This window comes from Nicotiana tomentosiformis, chromosome 12, assembly GCF_000390325.3.
Source record: "Nicotiana tomentosiformis chromosome 12, ASM39032v3, whole genome shotgun sequence".
NCBI lineage: Eukaryota > Viridiplantae > Streptophyta > Magnoliopsida > Solanales > Solanaceae > Nicotiana > Nicotiana tomentosiformis.
This window is the reverse complement of record NC_090823.1, coordinates 127,552,713-127,573,183: the sequence shown is the minus strand read 5'-3', so window position 1 is coordinate 127,573,183 and position 20,471 is coordinate 127,552,713. Positions and strand designations below refer to the sequence as shown.

Sequence of the window (20,471 nt, the reverse complement as noted above, 5' to 3'; positions counted from 1 at the left end):
TAATTCATAATTCAAAATATATAAAAGGCATATGAAAAATTGCGGTCAAAGAAGGATTCGTTTGACTCTCCAAGTCCGACATCTTCCCATAAATTGAGACGAAGTGAGTAATAAGAAGAAAATTTTACGGAAATGTCCCAAACAAGTCCTAACTTATCAACCTCTAGTAATTAATCATAAACTCACCAAAACTAGCCAAGCATATACAAAAATTAAAAATCCAAATAAATAAGGATTCTTTCTCTCCAAGCATCACATGCAAAGATCTTCTTCCATATTTGTAAGTGTGATTAGCAACATTAGATGGACGGAAAAGAAATTTCATGGATGAGGTAGCAAACAAAGTGATGAAATATATATATATATATATATATATATATATATATATATATATATATATATATATATATAAGCAAAAAGGGACCTTTTTCATGGGTATTGTTGAATTTCATTAAAAGAAAAATTATAGATGAGACAATATACAAAATTTGAGGAAGATTGGAGGTGATTTGGACTGATTGATATCAAAATTCGTAGTTGTAATCGAGTTCAAATTTTTTTTCTATCTCACACATAGGTATACACAGATATACATGCATGTGATACACAAGTGATACAAATATGATACATATGTGATACATAAATGATACACATTGCGATGCACATATCATTTTTTTCCATGTTCATCTTTTACTTCGAACCACCTTAAAACTCTACCATAACATCCCAAAACTGAGATTTAAACTTCTTTAGATGTATCAAATCTATTCCAACAATACTCACTCAAAAGAAAGTAAATATTTAATATTTTTTTGGCTACAACTAGGTAATTGACTAATATTGGTAATATTTTATGAATTGACTAATTTTTGTATTAACTTACTTATGGGTTGGTAATTTCCTCTAATAAAAAAGGGTCCAATTTGTTTAAGCTGATTCCACTTGTTGATCTATCAATGGTAGTAGTTTGTAATGGTATGACGAGAAAATATAATGGGAGTTGGGGCTAATGTGCATGAATCTCATTTTGGTGTAGAAAATACAATTAACGAGAAAAAGACAATCAAATAAAGAAAAAGAAATTAAAAAAAAGGGAGATGAGGTGTGGTAAACACTTATCAATTGTTTGTTAACAGTTACAAATTAAAGTAAAAATATACTTCATTCCGTTTCACGTGAACTTATTTAATTGGGCACGGAATTTAAGAAGAAGAAAAAGAAAACTTTTGAACTTGTAGTGTAAAATGAGGCATAAATATTATGTGTGACTATAAATTGTTGCATAAAGATTAATTATTTTCAACTATGGAAATAGGTCATTCTTTTTAGCAGAAACTAAAAAGAAAATAGATTCACCTAAATTAAAACGAGAGACACATATCCTTTTCTTTTGGTTGAGTTTTCTTACTTCTTCTTCTTCTCTCTTCCTGTTCTACATTTGGCTTGCAACCTCTGTATATTCAAACTAATTAGCCCGTTAAAGCTCCTGTCTAAAATGTCCACTCTTCATTATCTTCTTATTTCCTTTTTATATGGTTTATTTTCTTTCCTTTATTAATCCATTTTAAAAGATTTATCCATTCTTTAATTTTAACATCTCATTTACCCGTAGTTTATTACTATAATTTTTTGGAGAAAGATGCTCTTATAAAACATGTTGAAAACCACTAAATACTAAGCCGCTAGCTTGTTTCAACAATCATTGCTTATTTCTTAAGTATTGTAAACATTCAAACACTGAAATTAATAACAACAATAATATACCCAATATTATCCCACACCGTGAGGTTTGGAAAGAGTAGTGTGTACGCAGACCTTACCCCTACCTTGTGAGGATAGAGAGGTTGTTTCCAACAGACCCTCGGCTCAGGAAAGCATAAGCACCACATTAATAAAAATATAGACAAGAAGGGACAGTACCAAAAAGCCATATAAAAGCAGAATAAAAACAACAAGACAGCAAGGTGATCAACAATGAAAGAATAAAAATAAAAAGAAATAAACAGATTAATAATAGTAGTATTAGCAGCAGTATTGACAAAAGTTCAAAAAAAATACAAACTTACAAAAAGAGGTTTCTAACATTGTAAGGTCTTATCTGTTACTACCAAACATGATACAAGGCTCAATACCTCCATAGTCAAACAAATATATGTACACACTGGTATAAATTCTTGATTGTAGAACCCTGCAAAAAGGAAAGAAAGGCCTTCAACTTTCCCATGAGTTTTTCCATCTTTTTCTTCAAATTATCCAAGTTGTCCACTTACTTGGAATGCATAATAAGCTAACCATCAACAGATTAATGACTTGAACAAAGAAACTGAGACCACTAACACTAACAGAGAACAAAATAATGACCAAATGTCAGCTAGAAATCATGCATAAACTCTCATATAGATACAAATTGAGATGGAGAAATATATTGGTCGACAAAAAGTTAGCTCGTATCGATATGGAAAACCAGCTTTTAATATTTAATATAGCAGTCCAAATAATTTCCTATCTGATCACGAAGCTTTACAACTAATGTAAACAGTCATTATTTTGATTGCTGTACTATCAGTTCCATGAAACTAGTTGTTGTGGAAATGACTGCAAAAAATATATTAGCTTAAACTTGATAATATGTGACTTTGAATGTGTTAGACATGGCACGTCTTAAATCTCAGAGGTATAGTTATTCTACAGAAAGAAAGAGCATGAATATCCTAGCCTAGGAGCAGTATTTCAAGCAAAGGAAGGGAAACTTTGGAGAAACGGCTAAGTTGTCTCGGTGTGACCTATAGGTCACGGGTTCGAGCCATAGAAAACAGCCACTAATGCTTGCATTAGATTAGGCTGTCTACATCACACCCCTTGGTGCGATCCTTCCCGGGTCCTACGTGAATGCGGGATACTTTCTGCACCAGACTACCCATTATTATTTTCAAGCAAAGCAGAGATAAGGATGTGTAGCACATGAGATTGTACTAGATATTGCTGCATCATGCTTTTGTTGGAATTAACCACAAAGTCTTATTTTCTTTGGGATGAAAAACTTTAAGTTTTTGAGTGTCTAGTTTGCTTACCATCTTTATAATATCATCCCTGTGAGATCTTATGGCCTCTTCCATTCCTTTGGCACAGTTGACGGATAAATAGTCTGCAATAATCCGCCAAACATTTGTCCTGAAATCACCATAAGCTTTGTTATAGTCAACATATAATTGATGTATACATCAAGTGTTGAGATATAGGGGCACACTAGTCTCAACAGAAAAGTATTTCGGGGTTCTTAGGTTCGCGATTAAGTATTCAAGTAAAATGGAATGCACCTTATGTTAACTAGTACAGTCAAACCTCACTATAATAGCCTCATTTGTTCCGATATTATTTTGCTGCTATAGTGAAGTGCTGCCATGGAGTACATATATAATAACATAACATAAAAATTGATTCGAGAAAAAATTGGCTTTTATAATGAATGATTGCTATATAAGTATGTTGTTATAGAGAGGTCTGATGAGGTCTTACTGTATGACTAATTAAGTACCTGATGTTAGCATATTCGGTTTAATATTGGGAAACTTCTTCATGTCGAAAATTTTCCTAAACCGAACTTTGTAAAACTCTTCCCCTTGAACCTCTTGAAGCCTGGTTTGGAAAGTTTCTGGCATGTCTATAACTATTATCTCCTGTATTTTAGTTAGACATACCAATCCATCTGGAACCTTCTCTAATTTCTTGCAACCGTCGATTTCTAGATGAATTAGATTGGGCATTGCTCCTATCTCCACCCTCCAGCTTTCTAAATTTGGAAGCCCCTGGAGTTTAAGAGTATTGAGGAGAGGAAAACCTTGTTGAGAACAACACATTTCCTTGCCAATGAACGCGTTTCCACGTAATGAAAGGGAGAATAGTTTAGGCAGCTTCTGCAGAATAAGCATAGGGTCTTCTTCAAGTCCACTCCTTCTCAAGGTTAACTTAGTGAGGCTTTGTGAAAAGAAGTGGTGTTCTGGTAGCTTACTGATATGTCCGATTAAGTCTAACTTGCGGAGATGGTGACAACCGATCAGTAGCTTCAGAATGTTTAACTCTTTTTCTGAATGAAATCTGTAGTAAACACGGAATGATGTTTCCTTGAGACTCACAGTTTTTAGGGTGAGGTAATGAGTGATGATCTCTTCCATTTCATCAAACTCTAGTGAGAAAACAGCGGCTAGTTTCTGAATTTTTGTTAACTTGAAGAGATCTCTAAAAGGAGAAACTTGTGTATCAAAGTTCTTAAGCATATCCAATTGGCTTAAAGGACTAAGCTGCAACTTATGTGTGTTCTGATGTGAAGGGGGAAGATATAAATTCCTCAAGTTCTTCAGCTTCTGTATAGTATTCGGCATTGTCAAGTATGAGAAGAAATTCACCCTCAAATCAAGTGTTTGTAGGTACTTGAGATTACCTATAGAAGACGGAAGTCTTTGGAAATGTGAATGTCTTAAGCTCAGGTATCTCAAGTGTACAAAATTACCAATTGCTTTGGGTAAGTTGTCCCCGAAAGAGAACTTCTCAAGATGCAAAACGCGCAACATTGTGAAGTTATTGCACAGACCTTGAAATATAGGCAGGGGATATGTTGTTCCTTCGCCAACTGTCTGTCGTCTGGGAAAGAACATAGCTGATCTAACATGCTGAAATGACTTATCATTAGTAGAGAAATAGTTTTGAACATCATTGTCTACAGTGATAGAGAGTCTGCGTATGGCGCGTGTTGATATTGCTTTAGCTGAAGAAGAGCAACAAATTAATTTTTGGCAATACTGATGAGAAACTGTCTTGAGAAAGTTTTCCTCCTTTGCCTTTGACAAACATGTATCTCGCATCAGATCATGAAGTCGACAAGATTTGATCCTTCCATTTGTTTCATCTAGTTGAACTTGAACCATGTACCTTTGAGCTAACTCCTGCAGATAATATTCTCCTAACTCCATCATTTCTGTCTCCTCTCCTTGGTTATTTTCCAATGATATAATACCTTCAGCAGCCCAAAGCTGATACAACCTTCGCGCAGAAATCTTTTGATCCTCAGGAAAGTTTCCCAAGTACAAAAAACACGGCTTAAGTTGATATGGTAAATCATAATAACTTAAAGCCAGGACACCATGAATTCCTCCATCTTGTTCAAAACTTTCACCACTCATGTGTGAGTTTAGGTTTTGTCGCGTCCTTCTCCACTCGTCTACTTTAGGCCTTCGAGCTAAAAGTCCAGCAAGCACAATAATTGCTAAAGGCAAGCCTCCGCATTCACTGACCATTTCCTTTCCAAGCCTCTCTAATTCCAAGTCAATCTTCAAATCTGCATACAACAAGAGATGAAATTTTCAATATTCGCGTTGCTTTTCAGTATGCTATTATATGAAGGGGAGCCTTGGAGCAATGGTCAAGTTGTCTCCATGTGACCTATAGGTCACGGGTTCGAGCCATGGAATCAGCCACTAATGCTTGCATCAGGGTAGGCTGCCTACACCATATCTATGTATTTTGGAAATGGAATAGTTGATTTTGATACTAAGCTTGTTGACTTTTTACACTTATTTGGGCAAATTATTTGAATCAAGTTCATTGAAATGAAGATTACCTGGAGTGTTTACTCTGGGGAATGCTTTCCTATGAAGTAACTTCCAACTCTCTTCAGCATCCAAACATCTAGGCTCAAAGAAGAAACAAGTTGGATCTACATGTGTACACACATCCTTCTTGCGCGTTGTGAGCAAGATTTTGCTACAACCTTTCCCCTTAGGAAAAGCATGTCTTACACTATTCCAGAAATTTGTTGACCAAATATCATCCAATACTATCAAGCATTTTTTACTCTGCTGAAGTCTATAAAGTTCCTTAACGAGCTCGTCGTCCATCATCATGTTAATCTGTGTTCTGTTCTCTGGTTCAAGTTTTGTGAGAATTCCCTGCAGAACATCTCTTGCTTGCCATTGTTTTGATATACTAGCCCAAGCAAAAGCTTGAAAATGACTTTGTACATAAATGTGTCGGTATGCTTTTCGGGCAAGTGTTGTCTTGCCTATACCTCCCATCCCACATATGGCAAAAACTCCATGAAATTCATCATTTTCTTCATTGGTAAGTTCAACAACCAATTTATTCAGCTCTTCTTCCAATCCAACGAAATCTTCGTCGATAAGATGAGAGTAAGATCTTGTTAGCCATTGACTTTTCTCATATGCTGCAGAATTTGAGGACTCTCCTTGACCTAAAGTTCTTATTCCAATATCCACATAAGTTTTCATGCACCTTCTTATGTTATCAATTCTTGACATCACATCCTTAGTTTCCATACCTATGTTGTGTAAAGCTATATTCTCTTTCCATATAGACCGATCTTTTCTCAAAACAATTTTGTGTGTATATTTCTCAAGAATATTTTCCACATCATATGAAACTTCCCTAATATCTGCTATCCAATTCCGAACTGTCTCGTATTCAGGTTTTTTAGCATCTGCATCTTGTAAAAAGCATTGTATTCTGTTTAATTCAGCTCGAATATTTTGAACTTGGTTCGGAACATTTAACAGGAATTCTGCCTCGTTCTTTAGTGACTCGTACAGAATTTCCAGGAGAAAAAAGAGAGGACTATCATGCATTTTGTTTTGTTTTGATAAATTAAAACTGTTCAGGGAATTTAGCTATAGAAAAGAGAAACATTGGTGAAATTCTGGCACCAGATAAATTTCCTGGAAACTTCATAGCTATAGACAAGTAATTTAAGACTATAGATAGTGACATATTACCTACTTAAACTATTTGACTTAAATAGATAAGTAAGTTAAGAGCAAGATTTCATGTTGAAGAGTCAGGACTGTAGATATTGTATTTATTAGCAGAATTAATTGACGAGAAAATGACAATAATAGTCTTTTATGTTTGAGAGTAGGTTCAAAGTAGTCCCTTAAGTATGTATTGAACAGTTTTCATCCTTTAACCGTCAAATATTTACAAACTTTGTTAGATTTAACATGAACTGGGAAAAAATATTTAACTTTAAATAGCAGGAAACTCCTATCAAATCCTAATAAATGCAACACAAAAATGCACCCGACACCCAAAAAATACCAAAATAAACAGAAATTATACCTCAAAAAGCTGCATCTAATTCTAGAAATAGAACAAAAATAGCAGAAACTACCAAAATTGTACCTTTTTTTTGGTCCAAAAGTCCACCATTGGTGGGTGTTGGGGTTTAGGCAGTAGCCTCAATTCGTATATCATCTAAAAGAATAAGTACACGGAGGAGGACATAAACCATAGCCTCCAATATATTGTGAAGAATGATATATCTCATCCTTCGGTACAAAAGCATCAGAAGAGTCTGCCTACTTTGAGAGATTTCCTCCATTACACTTTGAAATATATGAACTTCACTAATAGATGCTATACATATAGTTAACACTATATAAAAATCAGTTATATCTAGAAACATCATAATAGCAAAATGGTTTTTCCTTGATTTAAATCTGAAGTTTGGGAAATGTGAGTTCCCGCTAATTTTATTTTTTTCATAGTTCCTATCAAATCTAGCCGACAAAGTTTATAGTTAACAGAGACTATAATTTGTTTAGCCAAGCTTCTCCAAGGCCAAAAGCACTTTTTATTTTTTCTAAAAAATAAATATATTTTTTTCAAAGTTGATGTATTTGGCCAAGCTTCTAGAAAAAAAAAATATTTTTGAGTAGAAGTAGAATCAGTTTTTGATAAGCATGAAAAAAGTAGCTTCTCTCTGAAAACACTTTTGAGAAAAATACATTTCGAAACACTTTTTAAAAGTTTGGCCAAACACTAATTGATGTTGAAAAGTGTTTTTCAAAATAATTAGTCAAACACAAACCGTTTCTCATCAAAAGTACTTTTTTAAAAAATAATTTTGAAAAAACAAAAAGAACTTTTTAAAATAAATTAATTTTAGAAGTTTGGCCAAATAGGCTATAAACTGTTAACTTTTAGCAAAGGAAAAGAACCAAAACTGTTCAATACATACTTAAAAGGACTGCTTTGAATCTACTCTCAAACATAAGATGCATACTTAAAGGATTATTTTTGTCATTTTCTCCCGAATTGACTATGGAAATATTTAATAGACTATGTTATTCCTCTATGATTATATTTTTTTTCCTACTTTGATACAGATGTGTCTGCTGTCTAAGCCTATGTTATTCATGTTGCATCAGTGCCTACAATTTCATAATTTGCTGACTGTTGACTAAAGATTATTTTAATCATTAACTTGCCGACCTTCGGTAATTACATAGAACAGATTCATTTAATATACAGTACCTCTTTTATATTCCAACTAAGTTGGTGGATGTTGATAGTCTGACTAGTATATGATTCTAGGATCTCTTATATTTATTTGGAATATATATATATATATATATATATATATATATATATGCTGAGCTATTTTCATGGTATGGAGATAGTTTACCATTTGGATTGCCACGAACCAAAATCCCACCACAGGCGTCGTGATGACACTTAGTCTCTAAGACTAAGTAAGTCGATTATAATAACAATTTAAGGCATTTTTTTTAAACATATAATTTATTACAAGTGTCAAAATCAACGGCGAAAATATTCAAACAACCTCCCAAGACTGGTAATACTGAGTCACGAACTCTAACTGCATATATGGAATGATCTCGAGAACCGAATATACAATATTGTTCTAATAAGAAATTAACAATACAATAAAAATGGAAAGACTCCAAGGGACTGCGACGACCAAGTAGCTCTACCTTAAGTCTTTGCGATCACACTCTAACTTTGTCCGAGTCCGATATCTTCAATACCTGGCTCTGCACAAAAATATGTAAAAGTGTAGTATGAGTACACCACAGTCGATACACTAAGTATCAAGACTAACCTCGGTGGAGTAGTGACGAGGTACAGTCAAGACACTCACTAGTCTAATAACCTATGCAATATAGTATACAAAAGTAATAGAAAACAAATAGCAGTGATAGCAACAATAATCAACTAGTGATGTAAACAGCAAAGCACCAAGAACTCAATAAATATTGCTCAAACAGATAATGAACACAAGTACAACCAATAATCAAGCCCTTCAAAATATACACCTTTCATCTATAAGTTTTTCAATAAAAAACTCTAGAATATAATCATTTCCAATAAATATATTTCGAATGTACTTCCTTCAAATAAATATCTTTCAAATATAGTTCTTTCAAATATATATCTTTCGAATATAATTCTTTCAAATAAATATCTTTCGAATATAACATTCATTCAAATAAAAGTCACCCCGTAACACCTCATTTCATAATCATAAAATACGGGTCTCAACCCACTTTTATATTTTTCACAACGCGGGTCTCATCCCACTTTAATATTTCCACGGCACCTCGTGCTCATATTTAAATCATCATCTGCACAGACAGTTCACGTGCCAATAATAAAAATCCTCATATTTTTTTCCGACACCTCGTACCCACATTTTATATTTGTTGTAGCGTACAACCCAATCCCATATAACATTAATCATATCTGTTACGGCGTGCAACCCGATCCCATATAACATTAATCATATCTTTTGCGGCGTGCAACCCGATCCCATATAACATTATCTGGCCGACAATAGCCACAGGCTTACGATTTCAACATAGATTAGACTATTATCAAGTTTACCGAAACAACAAGACAAGTTGCACAAAATATAAAAGAGAGACACAAGGAAAATCACAACATCACATAAAAATTACCAACACAATAATCTCACATCATCACATATCATCCCTGACAATAGCCACCCTTATCTCTCCTATAGCCACCCTTATCGCTCCCATAACTGCCATTATCTCTCTTATAGCCGCCCTTATCGCTCCGTATAATAGCCATCCTTATCACTCCGCCCAGACAATATCCCAGCATACATAATCATAGTGAAATGCCACCCTTATACCCTCATAATATCAACAGCGGAATGCCACCCTTGTATCCTCATAATAATAACTCAAATCACATAACAATTTACACGAACTATTATCACGACAACACAACATAATCAATTCATATCACAATTTGCCCAATGACCACAACCAATTCTAAAGATATAGCAAATCAATAAATTTCTCAACAAATAGCCCAAGACTCCACACAACGTATATAAAACCTCAAAACAACAACAAAGATGGAAAAGTAACTCAGCATAAGACAACGCCTTCATTAATCCAAATTTTAATAAATATAAATTAATGCATCATTTTAAATTTATTTAATAATTATTTGCAGATAAGGATTCCATAATGAATTTAATTCCAAGAAAAATATCAAATCAAGAATACACGGAATTCACATAAAAATTCAAGTGACAATAACACCAAATTATCATATAAAATATAAATTCTACAAACAAAGAATGAGGCATGATAATTCAAGGACATACTAAGTTCCAACAATTTTTTAATTTAATACATAAGGGCGTCTACGAATTTCAACCGATATAATTTGCACATATAAACTAAGTACGTACTTGCCACCTCGCGTACACGTCTTCCAATCACACAATATCCACATAAGAATTAATGTCTAAGGGGTAATTCTCCCACTCAAGGTTAGGCAAGATACTTACCTTTATGAAGTTAGGCCGATATTTCAAAACTGCCTTCTTGCTTGAATTGACCTCCAGACAACTCAAATCTATTAAAATTAATTGTATAACTTCATTAAAATTTATCGAAAATAATTTCGGATACAAAAACGTCGACTTATAATTTCATATTTAAAAAGTCAACCAAAGTCAACGCGGGGCTCGCATCTTGGAACCCGGCAGAATTTTTACGAAATCCGAACACCCATTCCAATACGAGTTCAACCATACTAATTTTATCAAATTTCGGTAATAACTCGGCCACCAAATCTAAATTTTTCGTTTTTGAAAGATTTTGCAAAACTCCCAATTTCTTCCATTTAAATCCGAATTAAATGATGAATATAACTATGGATTTATGAAATATAATCCCTTTTGGATATAGGACACTTACCCAAGTTGAAGTCTTGAAGAAATTCTCAAAATCCTCCAAGAACCGTGCTCCAAAAATCCAAAACGAAATGAAGGAAATGACCATTTTTGGTCCTTAAGTTTCTGCCGAATCAAAACACTATTTTGGTCGCTAAAAGTCCAATTTCTGTCGCTAAAAGTGCCAAATCTGGTCGCTAAAGGCGCGCACCAGAACTGTTTACACCAGGAGTTTATGTTTCACTAAAAAGGCTCTAACTCCTTCATACGAACTCGGAATTCGACGATTCTTATTCCTATGAGTCACAAATAATAATACGAACCTACCCGTTTAATCAAAACTCAATTTGGAGCTCATTTGCTCAATTCAATACAAATTTCGCTCGTTAAATAATCAACCCATGTTTCGTGCTAAAAACTCAATCGCAACTTGATGAAATTATACCAAATATTCCAAATCATTCCTATAATTCATTAGCAAACTCCCGGAAGTCTCAAAATCGATTTTCGATCTCTAGAACTAAAAATAGACCTTTGGATCATTACATGCTTATGCTCAAAATACCAAACTCTTCCAAAAACTCTTCCTAGACAGTATGTAGTGTATCAACTATAACCTTTTGAACCCAACTCCAACTATAAAAACTAGATACAAAGAGCTACAACTTTTATTTCTGGATCATCACCAAATTCCTTATAGATTATGAGATATAAGCTTCCAAAGTCAGCCATGTGCAGCAGAAATTTTTGCGATGCACACTGTCACGCAAAATAACTGCAGTACCAGGCTTCGATTAATCGATCATAACTTTCTGTACAAATATCCAAATAATGAATGGTTTACATTTCTAGAAACTATACTCAAAGGGCTACAACTTTTATTTTTGGATCATCTTCAAATTCCTTACAGATTACGTATAAGCTTCCAAAATTAACCCTCTACAGCAGAAATATCTGCGATGCACACTGCTGTAGCCAAAAACCAGCAGTTAAAAATGGCCTAAAAATGGTTCGAAACCACTTCAAAACTCACTCGAGCCCCTTGGGACCCTGTCCGAACATACCAACAAGTCTCAAACATATTACGAAATTAGTCGAGGCCTCAAATCACATCAAACAATGCTAAAACCACAAAATTAAAACAAAAATTGTTGAATTAGTCCTTCATATAATACCCAAATTCTCAAAAGTCAGTTTGGTAATTACTCAAAAGGTTTAAAAAAGAACTCAAAAGTATTAAATTTAAAAGTAAAGACCTTTTTTATTTATTGATTTAAGTCCTAATTCATGGTTTTTTCAATTTTTTATCTTGTCCGCTAGTCTGCTAATATCTCCCAAAAGCAACGAATATTTAATTTTTTTTACAAATACAAAGAGAACTACATTCGTCTTCATAGCAGCAAATTCAAAATTCAAATTATAGGTTAATCATCCTTTTTGTTCCTCCATATAGAAAACTTTATTCTTTGACTCAAATTACTTGTGCTTGTAAGTAACGTATAATAGATTGTTTTGATTAGTTTTTTGTGGGGATGAAGCACACATATATATAGTTTTCTTCAATATTTATGTAATTTTACCTGTTTATAAATATTTACTGTCATTATATTATTTTATAAAATATTAAAAACTAAATACATATGGGGCTTACGCCCCGGTGAGGCATATGTAAAATGCCTTCCCTTACGCCCACGCCTTTTAAAACACTGATCATACCCCAATTCAAGCCTAATGAAACTAACAAATTACAACTTCTACATTCGATGCCGAAACCTATCAAATCGAGTCCGATTGACCTCAAATTTTACACACAAGTCATAAATAACATAACAGACCTATACAAATTTTTAGAACTGGATTCCGACCCAAATATCGAAAAGTCAACTCCTCGGTCAAACTTTCTAAAAGTTTTCTATTTTTCAACTTTCGCCAAAATGCATCGAATTGTCCTACGGACTTTCAAATCCAAATCCGTACATACGCCTAAGTCCTAAATCACCATACGAAGCTATTGACATCATCAAATTTCTATTCCGGAGTCGTTTTGCTCAAAAGTCAAACTCCGATCAACTCTTTTTATTTAAGCTTCAAAAACAAGAATTGTTCTTTCAATTAAATTCCGAATCTTCCAAAAACCAAACTCGATCACACACGCAACTCATAATGTATATTACAAAGCTACTTAGGACCTTAAGTCACTGAACGGAACGTAAATTCTTAAAATGACAAGTCGGGTCGTTACATGGATTAAGAACTCTATTCGACTATAGTAATTCTGGCGATGAAATGTACGGATTGAAATGTGTTTTCTGGTTAGGAGTGTCAAATGGGCAGATTCGATTAAGTTTGGGCATGTGAAAATGAGTTGAACTAATAAATCAATTGGATCATAGTCTAAACAAAATTAGCTTGGATCAAGATTGGCGGATCAATTTGAATTAAACGATAGGTCATAACCTAACCCAATCAACTCAATGTCAATTTCTACTTGTTTGATTGTTCTTTCATAATTTGTTTAATTATCAAATCAAACTAACCAAAAAAAATCCATTATCATGACTAATTAACTAAACCCAATTCTTTTTAACGTATTAATAAATTTGTTATCACACCTTCTTGGGGTGCGCCCTTCCTCATGCGAGAAGTTTTGGCTGTCATTTTATTATCAGTTAATTTAAGCTATATAGGTTGCTCAAATTGATCCGAGTTTTTCACATGAGCTAAGGGATATGTCATGAATTGGTCCACACACGTGTTGGGTGGGGTGGGGGTGGGTGGAGGTGGGGGGGAGACCCGAAACTTGAGCTAATTGGCGAATTGGCCTATTTAGTAAGGGTTGATGTTTACAAAACTTTAGAGCTGATGGTCAGGTAACTAAAGGGTGATATGGTGCACAAATCATTTCATATTCACGTTAAATTCTAAGAAATTAAAAATGTTTTGTGCATCATACTTAAAAGTAATCAAAAGGCTTGCACTTAAGAGGTATGATGTAGACAACCTAACATAATATAAATATTATTGGCTACTTTTATCGCTCGAACACGTGACCAATATGTTACACAGAAAAAACTTTACCGTTACTTCAAAGCTCCGGTTGAATAGGAATTGTGCGAGTGGAAAGATTCATGGGCAAGATAGGGATTTGACACTCATAATTAATGCTGGTGGTATCGTTGAATCTTCCAACTAGAGGACCATATTAAGAGTGGGCATATTTTCTTGCGTGCTTCATTTTCCTGCACAAATTCTCAAGACTAGGCTTGATGTACTGCGGTTGGTGAGACGAATTAATTTCCAGGAAATTCATTCGAAGTTTACCATATTTAGATGGCTAAGGAACATATGCTGTATTATTTCTATTACTTTGTCAAAGTCTTGTTCTGGTAACAGAAGCATAAATTATAAGTATACCATAAACATTATAAAAAGAAAAGAATAGTACCATAAACCATTAAAAAGAGAGATCTTAATGTAATTTAATCCCTTTTGTTTTCTTTCTAAGAATATACCACAAGCAGAAATTCGATAATCTGAAAATTAAGTGGAACTTTAGCCATATATATAGAGTAAATTAATGACTAATCCTTGTACTATAGATGCATTTAGTTAACTATTTTTTAAATGCTCCTACTTCAAGTCTTCTAGTCATCTTTATAATCACGTGATGTGGAAAATCTTTAGTTTTTTTTTATTTTTTATTAACTGCTGAATGATGGTCAGGAGAGGCAATTTTGAGCTCCTGACATTTTCAAAATTTTCGGCTCTGAATTGTATACTTTCTAGTTTCCTACTGACCTATCCCGAGTGATCGAATCTTTAATTGGCTATCATTAAATTTGATTCTATACATAATAAGCACGCAATTCAATCCCAATAAGATTAAAAATACCGAAATCATAAATTTTATTTTTTCAATAATCGAAAAATTTACTATTTAAAACCTCGAAACTCAATAAATAATGAACTCTATCATCTATCTTTCTCCACTTATATACCAAACTTTATTTTCACCTTGTGTTTCATTAGTGTGCCTAAACCACATCTCACGTTGTATTGCGTTAAATATTTACCCGCACTTATTGTTTACAAAAGAACTTAACAACTAAACCTTAGTATGTAGTTAAAAATTAAAGTGAGAATATATATCACTTAACCATATTGGTTAAATGGTAAAGAGCGTTTATAAAAGACATATGTCTTGCACTCATTCGTTTAAGGTAAACACCAATTGCGGATAAACTTTTATTGTTGTACTGTACCTTTGTCGTTGAAAAAAGCTTTGGGGCAGCAGTCTAACCGTATATTAACAAGTGTGATTAGATAAAAACTCATAAACTTTGAGCATTGAACTCAAACATAAGTAAAGAATAAATAAATTCAAGACATAATAAATAAACAGGCCTTCAAACTTGGCCCTGATAAATATGGCTCCAACTTTAGGTGTGCAAGGGTAGACACCTAAACTTGTATAAAGTTGAACACGTAAATATAAGTGGTGACGTGGCACCGATGTAGCACATAAATTTTGAAGGTATCTAGATGATTATTTTGTAAATTGAGGTGTTCAAGTGACAAACTTGAGACAAATTGAGGTGCCTATTAGTGCTCACCCAAAATTAGAGGGTATACTTGCCAGCTGAGGCCAAGTTTGAGGATATGTTTATCTATTATGCCTAAATTCAATTGGTGTATAATAAGTAATTGAATTTAGACTTGGAATGGACAAGGCCAATGTTTCAAGTCCTCATCTTCAACTTTAGAATTGCTGTTGAATTTTGAACTCACTTCAACTACTCCCCCATTCCCTTCCACAAAAGCATTGTACCTTAAGACAAATGCCAAAAGCAAAACAACCCATTCCAAGCAAAATATCAAAATGCATAATCCACCAGCCAATTTCAAGATCGTTGCACCATCTTCTACTCTAACATAAGAATTAAAATTTTCTAATAAATCCGAAGTCCTTGTAAATATAAGGACCGAAGCAGAGCCTTGAAATATAGCCGTTAAAACTGTAGCAACCATGTGGACACCGTACCACTTGTTAGAATCTGCAGAGGCAACAATCGCTGTGCAGCTAAATGCTGCACTGGCGATTGTTAGCACGTGGAGGAGGATAAAAAGACCACCGTAGAGGGACGGGATTAACCGAAGGGAGAGAGTGAGGAAGACGCAAGTAGACGCTGCTCCTAAGAGAATATAATTTGTAAAGAGGAATATTTTGTGATTTCTATGATGATCAGAGTGAAATTCAGTTTCTTTAAAATCTGAAGTGGTGATTGATAGACCCATTGGTTTGGATTTGTGATCTGTATAAGAAGAATCTAAAAATTTGTATGAAGAATGTAATGCAGAAAATTTGAAGTTTTGAGGATTATATACTAGTATTTGACAATCAGACCGTTAAGTAAAGGATTAACGGCTAGTTTAAAAAAATGAGGGGGGGGGGGGGGGGGGGGGACAGCAAATGGATTGGATCTAGATCCAGCAAATAGATCTGGATATTGCAACTTGGCCAGTACAAAGAAATGCAAAAGGGTTCCTTTACCAAATTAAGGTGCACAATTTGTTTTTCAAGACTAGACATATAAAAGATTGGCTACAAATTTACAGCTTAATTGGATGGTTGTATCGTATTGTATTGTACTGTATTGTTTTGATGTATATAATGTTTGGATAGATTGTATCGTTTTTTGTTATTTCATAATGTTACATACAAGCAAGACGAAGAATAAACATGAAATATTGCCAAAGAAAAGTAACGTACGGGGTTAAATTATTATATAAAAAGGGGGGATAAAGTATAAAATAAAATTATTTAATAATAAAAAATGGCAAGATGAGAGAAAAAAGTAAGGTAACGGCGCGAACATACCAAATCGGTCATTACATAAAGTGACACTTTTTATCATTACGTAACAATAGATTTAACGATACGGAAAAATTTAAGTAACAATCAAAACAAACATTATATTTAAAGTAAAAATACGATACGATACAATAGGTAACAACCATCCAAACAAGCTATTAAATTTAAATTGTTCAATCATTTGACATTTTAACATGGTTTTCGAATATTCGGGCCCGGCACATTGACACCTTTAGGCTGCACATGTATGTGAGTATTTATATTGTGAATCTGAATCCACAATATAAGAGAGTGTTAGATATTCACTTGGATTTTTGTGTGTACACAATGTACCAATGTCCCAAAACGAATAAATGTACATCGTATTGTAAAGTATGTCTATAAAATCTATTACGCATGGTCCCGGATTCAAGTTGATTCTATTTCGATTCCTCGTTAGAGAAAAACAATCAGAAAACAGTTGTTTACACTCATTCCTTCAATCTCTTCTGATTGTTTCTGTTATTTCTCAAAACATCAATATGTTCGATCACACGCCACGCTTCCTCCTCTGTACCAGGAACAACATTCCTAATTTTTAAACCATTTCTTAGTGAATCAGAGCTGACAGTGAAGGTGAAGTAGAAATTATTCGAAACCTGTTAAAAAAGCAGAGCAATAACAAACTAATTAGCTGAATCTTGCCACATAAAATGAAACAGAAGGAGTATTAAAGAGTAAATTCTGCATATCAGTAATATCTACATTAAAAATGCAGGATATGCCGATATGGCCGCATACAATAGACCTTTGTAGTCCGGCCCTTCCCTGAACCCCGCGTATGGCGGGAGCTTAGTGCACCGGGCTGCCTTTTTTAGTAATATCTATAGTACAGGATATATGCTCACCTCACTGGAAATATGTTTGGGATGTGTAACATGAGCTACAACTTCCACATTAATCAGAGGCCGCGACATGTTTTCTAGTTCTGTATACAGAACACATGATTTGAGCTGGAGGAAATCTCCAACATCTACCTGCATCAGCAAATTTCAGACTTAAGCATTTTATTTATATATTCGTATCCTACAAATCCAGTATAATCTCATATGGTGGGGTCTGAGTGGGTCGTAAACAAATACTTAAAGTAATAATTTATGCACTTACAGGTTTCAAGAAATCAACATAGTCAACTTCCACAAAGCAAGGTATACTGCCAGCAAATGAATAAGCTGTTGCATAAGCCAATTCAAAAGCTTTCCTCATTAGGAAACCTCCAAATATTTGACCATGCATGTTTCTTTGCTCAGGTTGGCAAACCAAAGAATTTTGAAGACAAGTTTCCTTTATTAGAATGCTGTCTCTATCTAACAAAGCTTCAGCCAACAATCTATTTATCAGCCTATTTACATTGTCTCCATTTGTGTCCTTTTTCTGTTCTCTTTTTTCCTTTCTCATTTTGTTTCTTTCCTCTGCTTCTTTCCAAAGAAGCTTTTCTTTTTCAGTTTCAGGTAAAATCGCGTTGATTCGAGTTGATTTTCCGGACATAGAATCTCTGGCCACAAATGTGAAGTTTGCTGTAAGAGCTACTGACTCTGTGGTATTGTATGCTTCTGCAAAATGATCATACAATTCAACATGGTACCAGAATAGACAGAGATACTGAATTCGAGTCACACCGTTACAAATTATATACTAAATAAATTTATCACATCCTTAGTGCATGAAAAAGAATCAGGCTCACACGTTGAGAAAACGTATCGCAAGCTAGTAATTACCTGGAGTAGATTGCTTCACTTCAAGTTGAATTTCTAAAGATGAACATCCAACCCATATAACAGACCCTTCTATAGTGAGATCAGTGTCAATACGAATAGTTTTTTTCAGAATCATCTTCTCCATAGATGCAGTCACCAGTTTTATGGACCTAGCTGTTCCATCATTAGAGGAACAATGCTGTTTTGCAAAAAAGAGACAGAATATCATGAGTATGATACTTCAGAAACAGGGATTTTAATTTCCTAATGCATTAAAGAAAATTAACAGGAATATGGTCAAGGATGAGGTAAGTATACTCTAACTACCTAAAATTATCATTTAATATGATAAGTTAATACTCTAACCCTGTCTATTTATGTGAACCTTCGAGGGTCAAATTGATTAATTTTTTTGTATGAATTTAGGCATAGAATTTTCATATTATTAAAATAAAATTTACATATTTAGAAATTAGATAAAAAGCGTTATAAGTCACTACAACTAATAATTCAAAATATTAATGAGTATTTGCTTAAAATGTGATCAAATAAAACCTTGTTTGTTTGACTCCCAAAGAATAATAGGTTCACGGAAACTGAAATAGATAAAATATGTTTTTACTGACATTGAAATATCATGAAATATTTAGTATCACAAGTTCAAAATACGCGTTAAACTATGCATTTAGTAATTAAACAAACGCCCATATAAAAATGATTATAAGAAGCATATAAACTATACCTTATAGGATATGGTTGCGGCCAAAGCATCCAAGTCTTCTACCAACTTTCCAATTCTAATCTCATTCCTGGGATTTCTATATCGTTCCCGAAGTTCATAATCAGAAGAAAATTTGAATAAAACACTAGTCCTATTCCTCAACGGTGTTTTAGCAATCAAATCATTTTGAGGAGAGTGAGCAACTGCAAATATTGATGGCCTTCCAAAAATACTCGATCTCGCTTCCCACATTGCATTTTTCACAGGCGAATGATGCATAAACAACAATAAACTATTTGGTTTAGCAATCAAATCACATTGCATTGAAATATTGTTGATGGTATTCGCATTATGACCCGTTGGCTTTTCTGGTGATACGAACGTATTTAAGTAATTGTCGTTAGATGAACCAAGAAAGTTAGTAAACTGAGATTTTTTCTTTCGGAGTAAGTTTGGATATGAAGAAATATCACCATTCAACTCCTTAACGAAATTCTTTGTTTCGGAGTTGTATGATTGTGAAGTAGAAAAATAAGAAATGAGTGTATAGAGTGAAGCATTTTCTTCATACTTGAGAAAGTTGAAATGAAAATTAAGAGATGACGGTTTGAAAAAATGGTGACAAACTGGTTTTGTTGGAGCTTTCATCTAGTAAAAGAAAATAAAACCCAATTAGGAAGATGACAGAAGCTTATACAAGTTGGAGGAAATTAATCTTAGTTTAGGGAATTGTGGATTTCGATATTACTTAGCTTAAATAAGAAGAAAAGAAAATATGGAGATACAATTGGATGGAGAAATTAAAGATGTATGTACCACTAGCAGGGGCAGAGCCAGACTCGGGAGCGGATTTGGCTGAACCCAATAGCTTTGTTTCGAATCCTGTATTTGTCTTAAAAAGTTTATTAAATATATATAAATTATTAATTTCGAACTCAGTAGCTTAAAACAATTCGAATTCCGAACTTATAAATTTGAAATTCTGACTCCGACGTACGCATAAATGATAATATGACAAGATCATAATGTAGATGTGACAGCTAATAATAGCTGTTGTAACTGTAATTCAGAGAGGAACAGCTGGGTATATTTAATCACATGTGAGTTGTGAGATTGAAT

The 20,471-nt window shown here is 33.8% G+C and overlaps 3 protein-coding genes across 4 annotated transcripts; all 3 read right to left on the bottom strand.

Annotated features, from left to right (window-relative positions):
* Positions 1 to 1,965: 1,965 nt before the first annotated feature.
* On the bottom strand, positions 1,966 to 6,717 carry LOC104092495 (probable disease resistance RPP8-like protein 2). The gene is made up of 4 exons (XM_009598107.4): positions 5,615 to 6,717; positions 3,536 to 5,332; positions 3,072 to 3,171; positions 1,966 to 2,188 (listed from the first exon to the last, which is right to left on the bottom strand). Exons 1-3 carry the CDS (start codon positions 6,633 to 6,635, stop codon positions 3,101 to 3,103), a joined length of 2,889 nt encoding a protein of 962 aa, XP_009596402.1. The 5' UTR covers positions 6,636 to 6,717; the 3' UTR covers positions 1,966 to 2,188; positions 3,072 to 3,100.
* Positions 6,718 to 15,438: 8,721 nt separating this feature from the next.
* Positions 15,439 to 16,365, bottom strand: LOC104103597 (uncharacterized). The gene has a single exon (XM_009611510.3). The coding sequence runs from the start codon at positions 16,316 to 16,318 to the stop codon at positions 15,734 to 15,736; it is 585 nt and encodes a 194-aa protein (XP_009609805.1). The 5' UTR covers positions 16,319 to 16,365; the 3' UTR covers positions 15,439 to 15,733.
* Positions 16,366 to 16,976: 611 nt separating this feature from the next.
* Positions 16,977 to 20,118, bottom strand: LOC104116770 (acyl-coenzyme A thioesterase 2, chloroplastic-like). Of its 2 annotated transcripts, none has more exons than XM_009627707.4 (5): positions 19,374 to 20,118; positions 18,653 to 18,830; positions 18,042 to 18,487; positions 17,783 to 17,911; positions 16,977 to 17,533 (listed from the first exon to the last, which is right to left on the bottom strand). In XM_009627707.4, the coding sequence occupies exons 1-5, from the start codon at positions 19,998 to 20,000 to the stop codon at positions 17,366 to 17,368; spliced, it is 1,548 nt and encodes a 515-aa protein (XP_009626002.1). In that variant the 5' UTR covers positions 20,001 to 20,118; the 3' UTR covers positions 16,977 to 17,365. The 2 variants fall into 2 exon arrangements, 1 of the variants encoding a protein (XP_009626002.1); XR_011413024.1 differs by having other exon boundaries at positions 17,301 to 17,533; positions 17,783 to 17,907.
* Positions 20,119 to 20,471: the final 353 nt, after the last annotated feature.

Excerpts from the sequence above, each read along its gene's own strand:
- LOC104103597 (XM_009611510.3), bottom strand. The coding sequence starts at position 16,318 with ATGGGTCTATCAATCACCACTTCAGATTTTAAAGAAACTGAATTTCAC.
- LOC104092495 (XM_009598107.4), bottom strand. The coding sequence starts at position 6,635 with ATGCATGATAGTCCTCTCTTTTTTCTCCTGGAAATTCTGTACGAGTCA. Across the intron at positions 5,333-5,614 it reads CCCCAGAGTAAACACTCCAG|ATTTGAAGATTGACTTGGAA; the intron begins GTAATCTTCATT and ends TGTTGTATGCAG. Across the intron at positions 3,172-3,535 it reads ACCGAATATGCTAACATCAG|GACAAATGTTTGGCGGATTA; the intron begins GTACTTAATTAG and ends TGGTGATTTCAG.
- LOC104116770 (XM_009627707.4), bottom strand. The coding sequence starts at position 20,000 with ATGAAAGCTCCAACAAAACCAGTTTGTCACCATTTTTTCAAACCGTCA. Across the intron at positions 18,831-19,373 it reads CCGCAACCATATCCTATAAG|CATTGTTCCTCTAATGATGG; the intron begins GTATAGTTTATA and ends TTTGCAAAACAG. Across the intron at positions 18,488-18,652 it reads AGTGAAGCAATCTACTCCAG|AAGCATACAATACCACAGAG; the intron begins GTAATTACTAGC and ends ATCATTTTGCAG.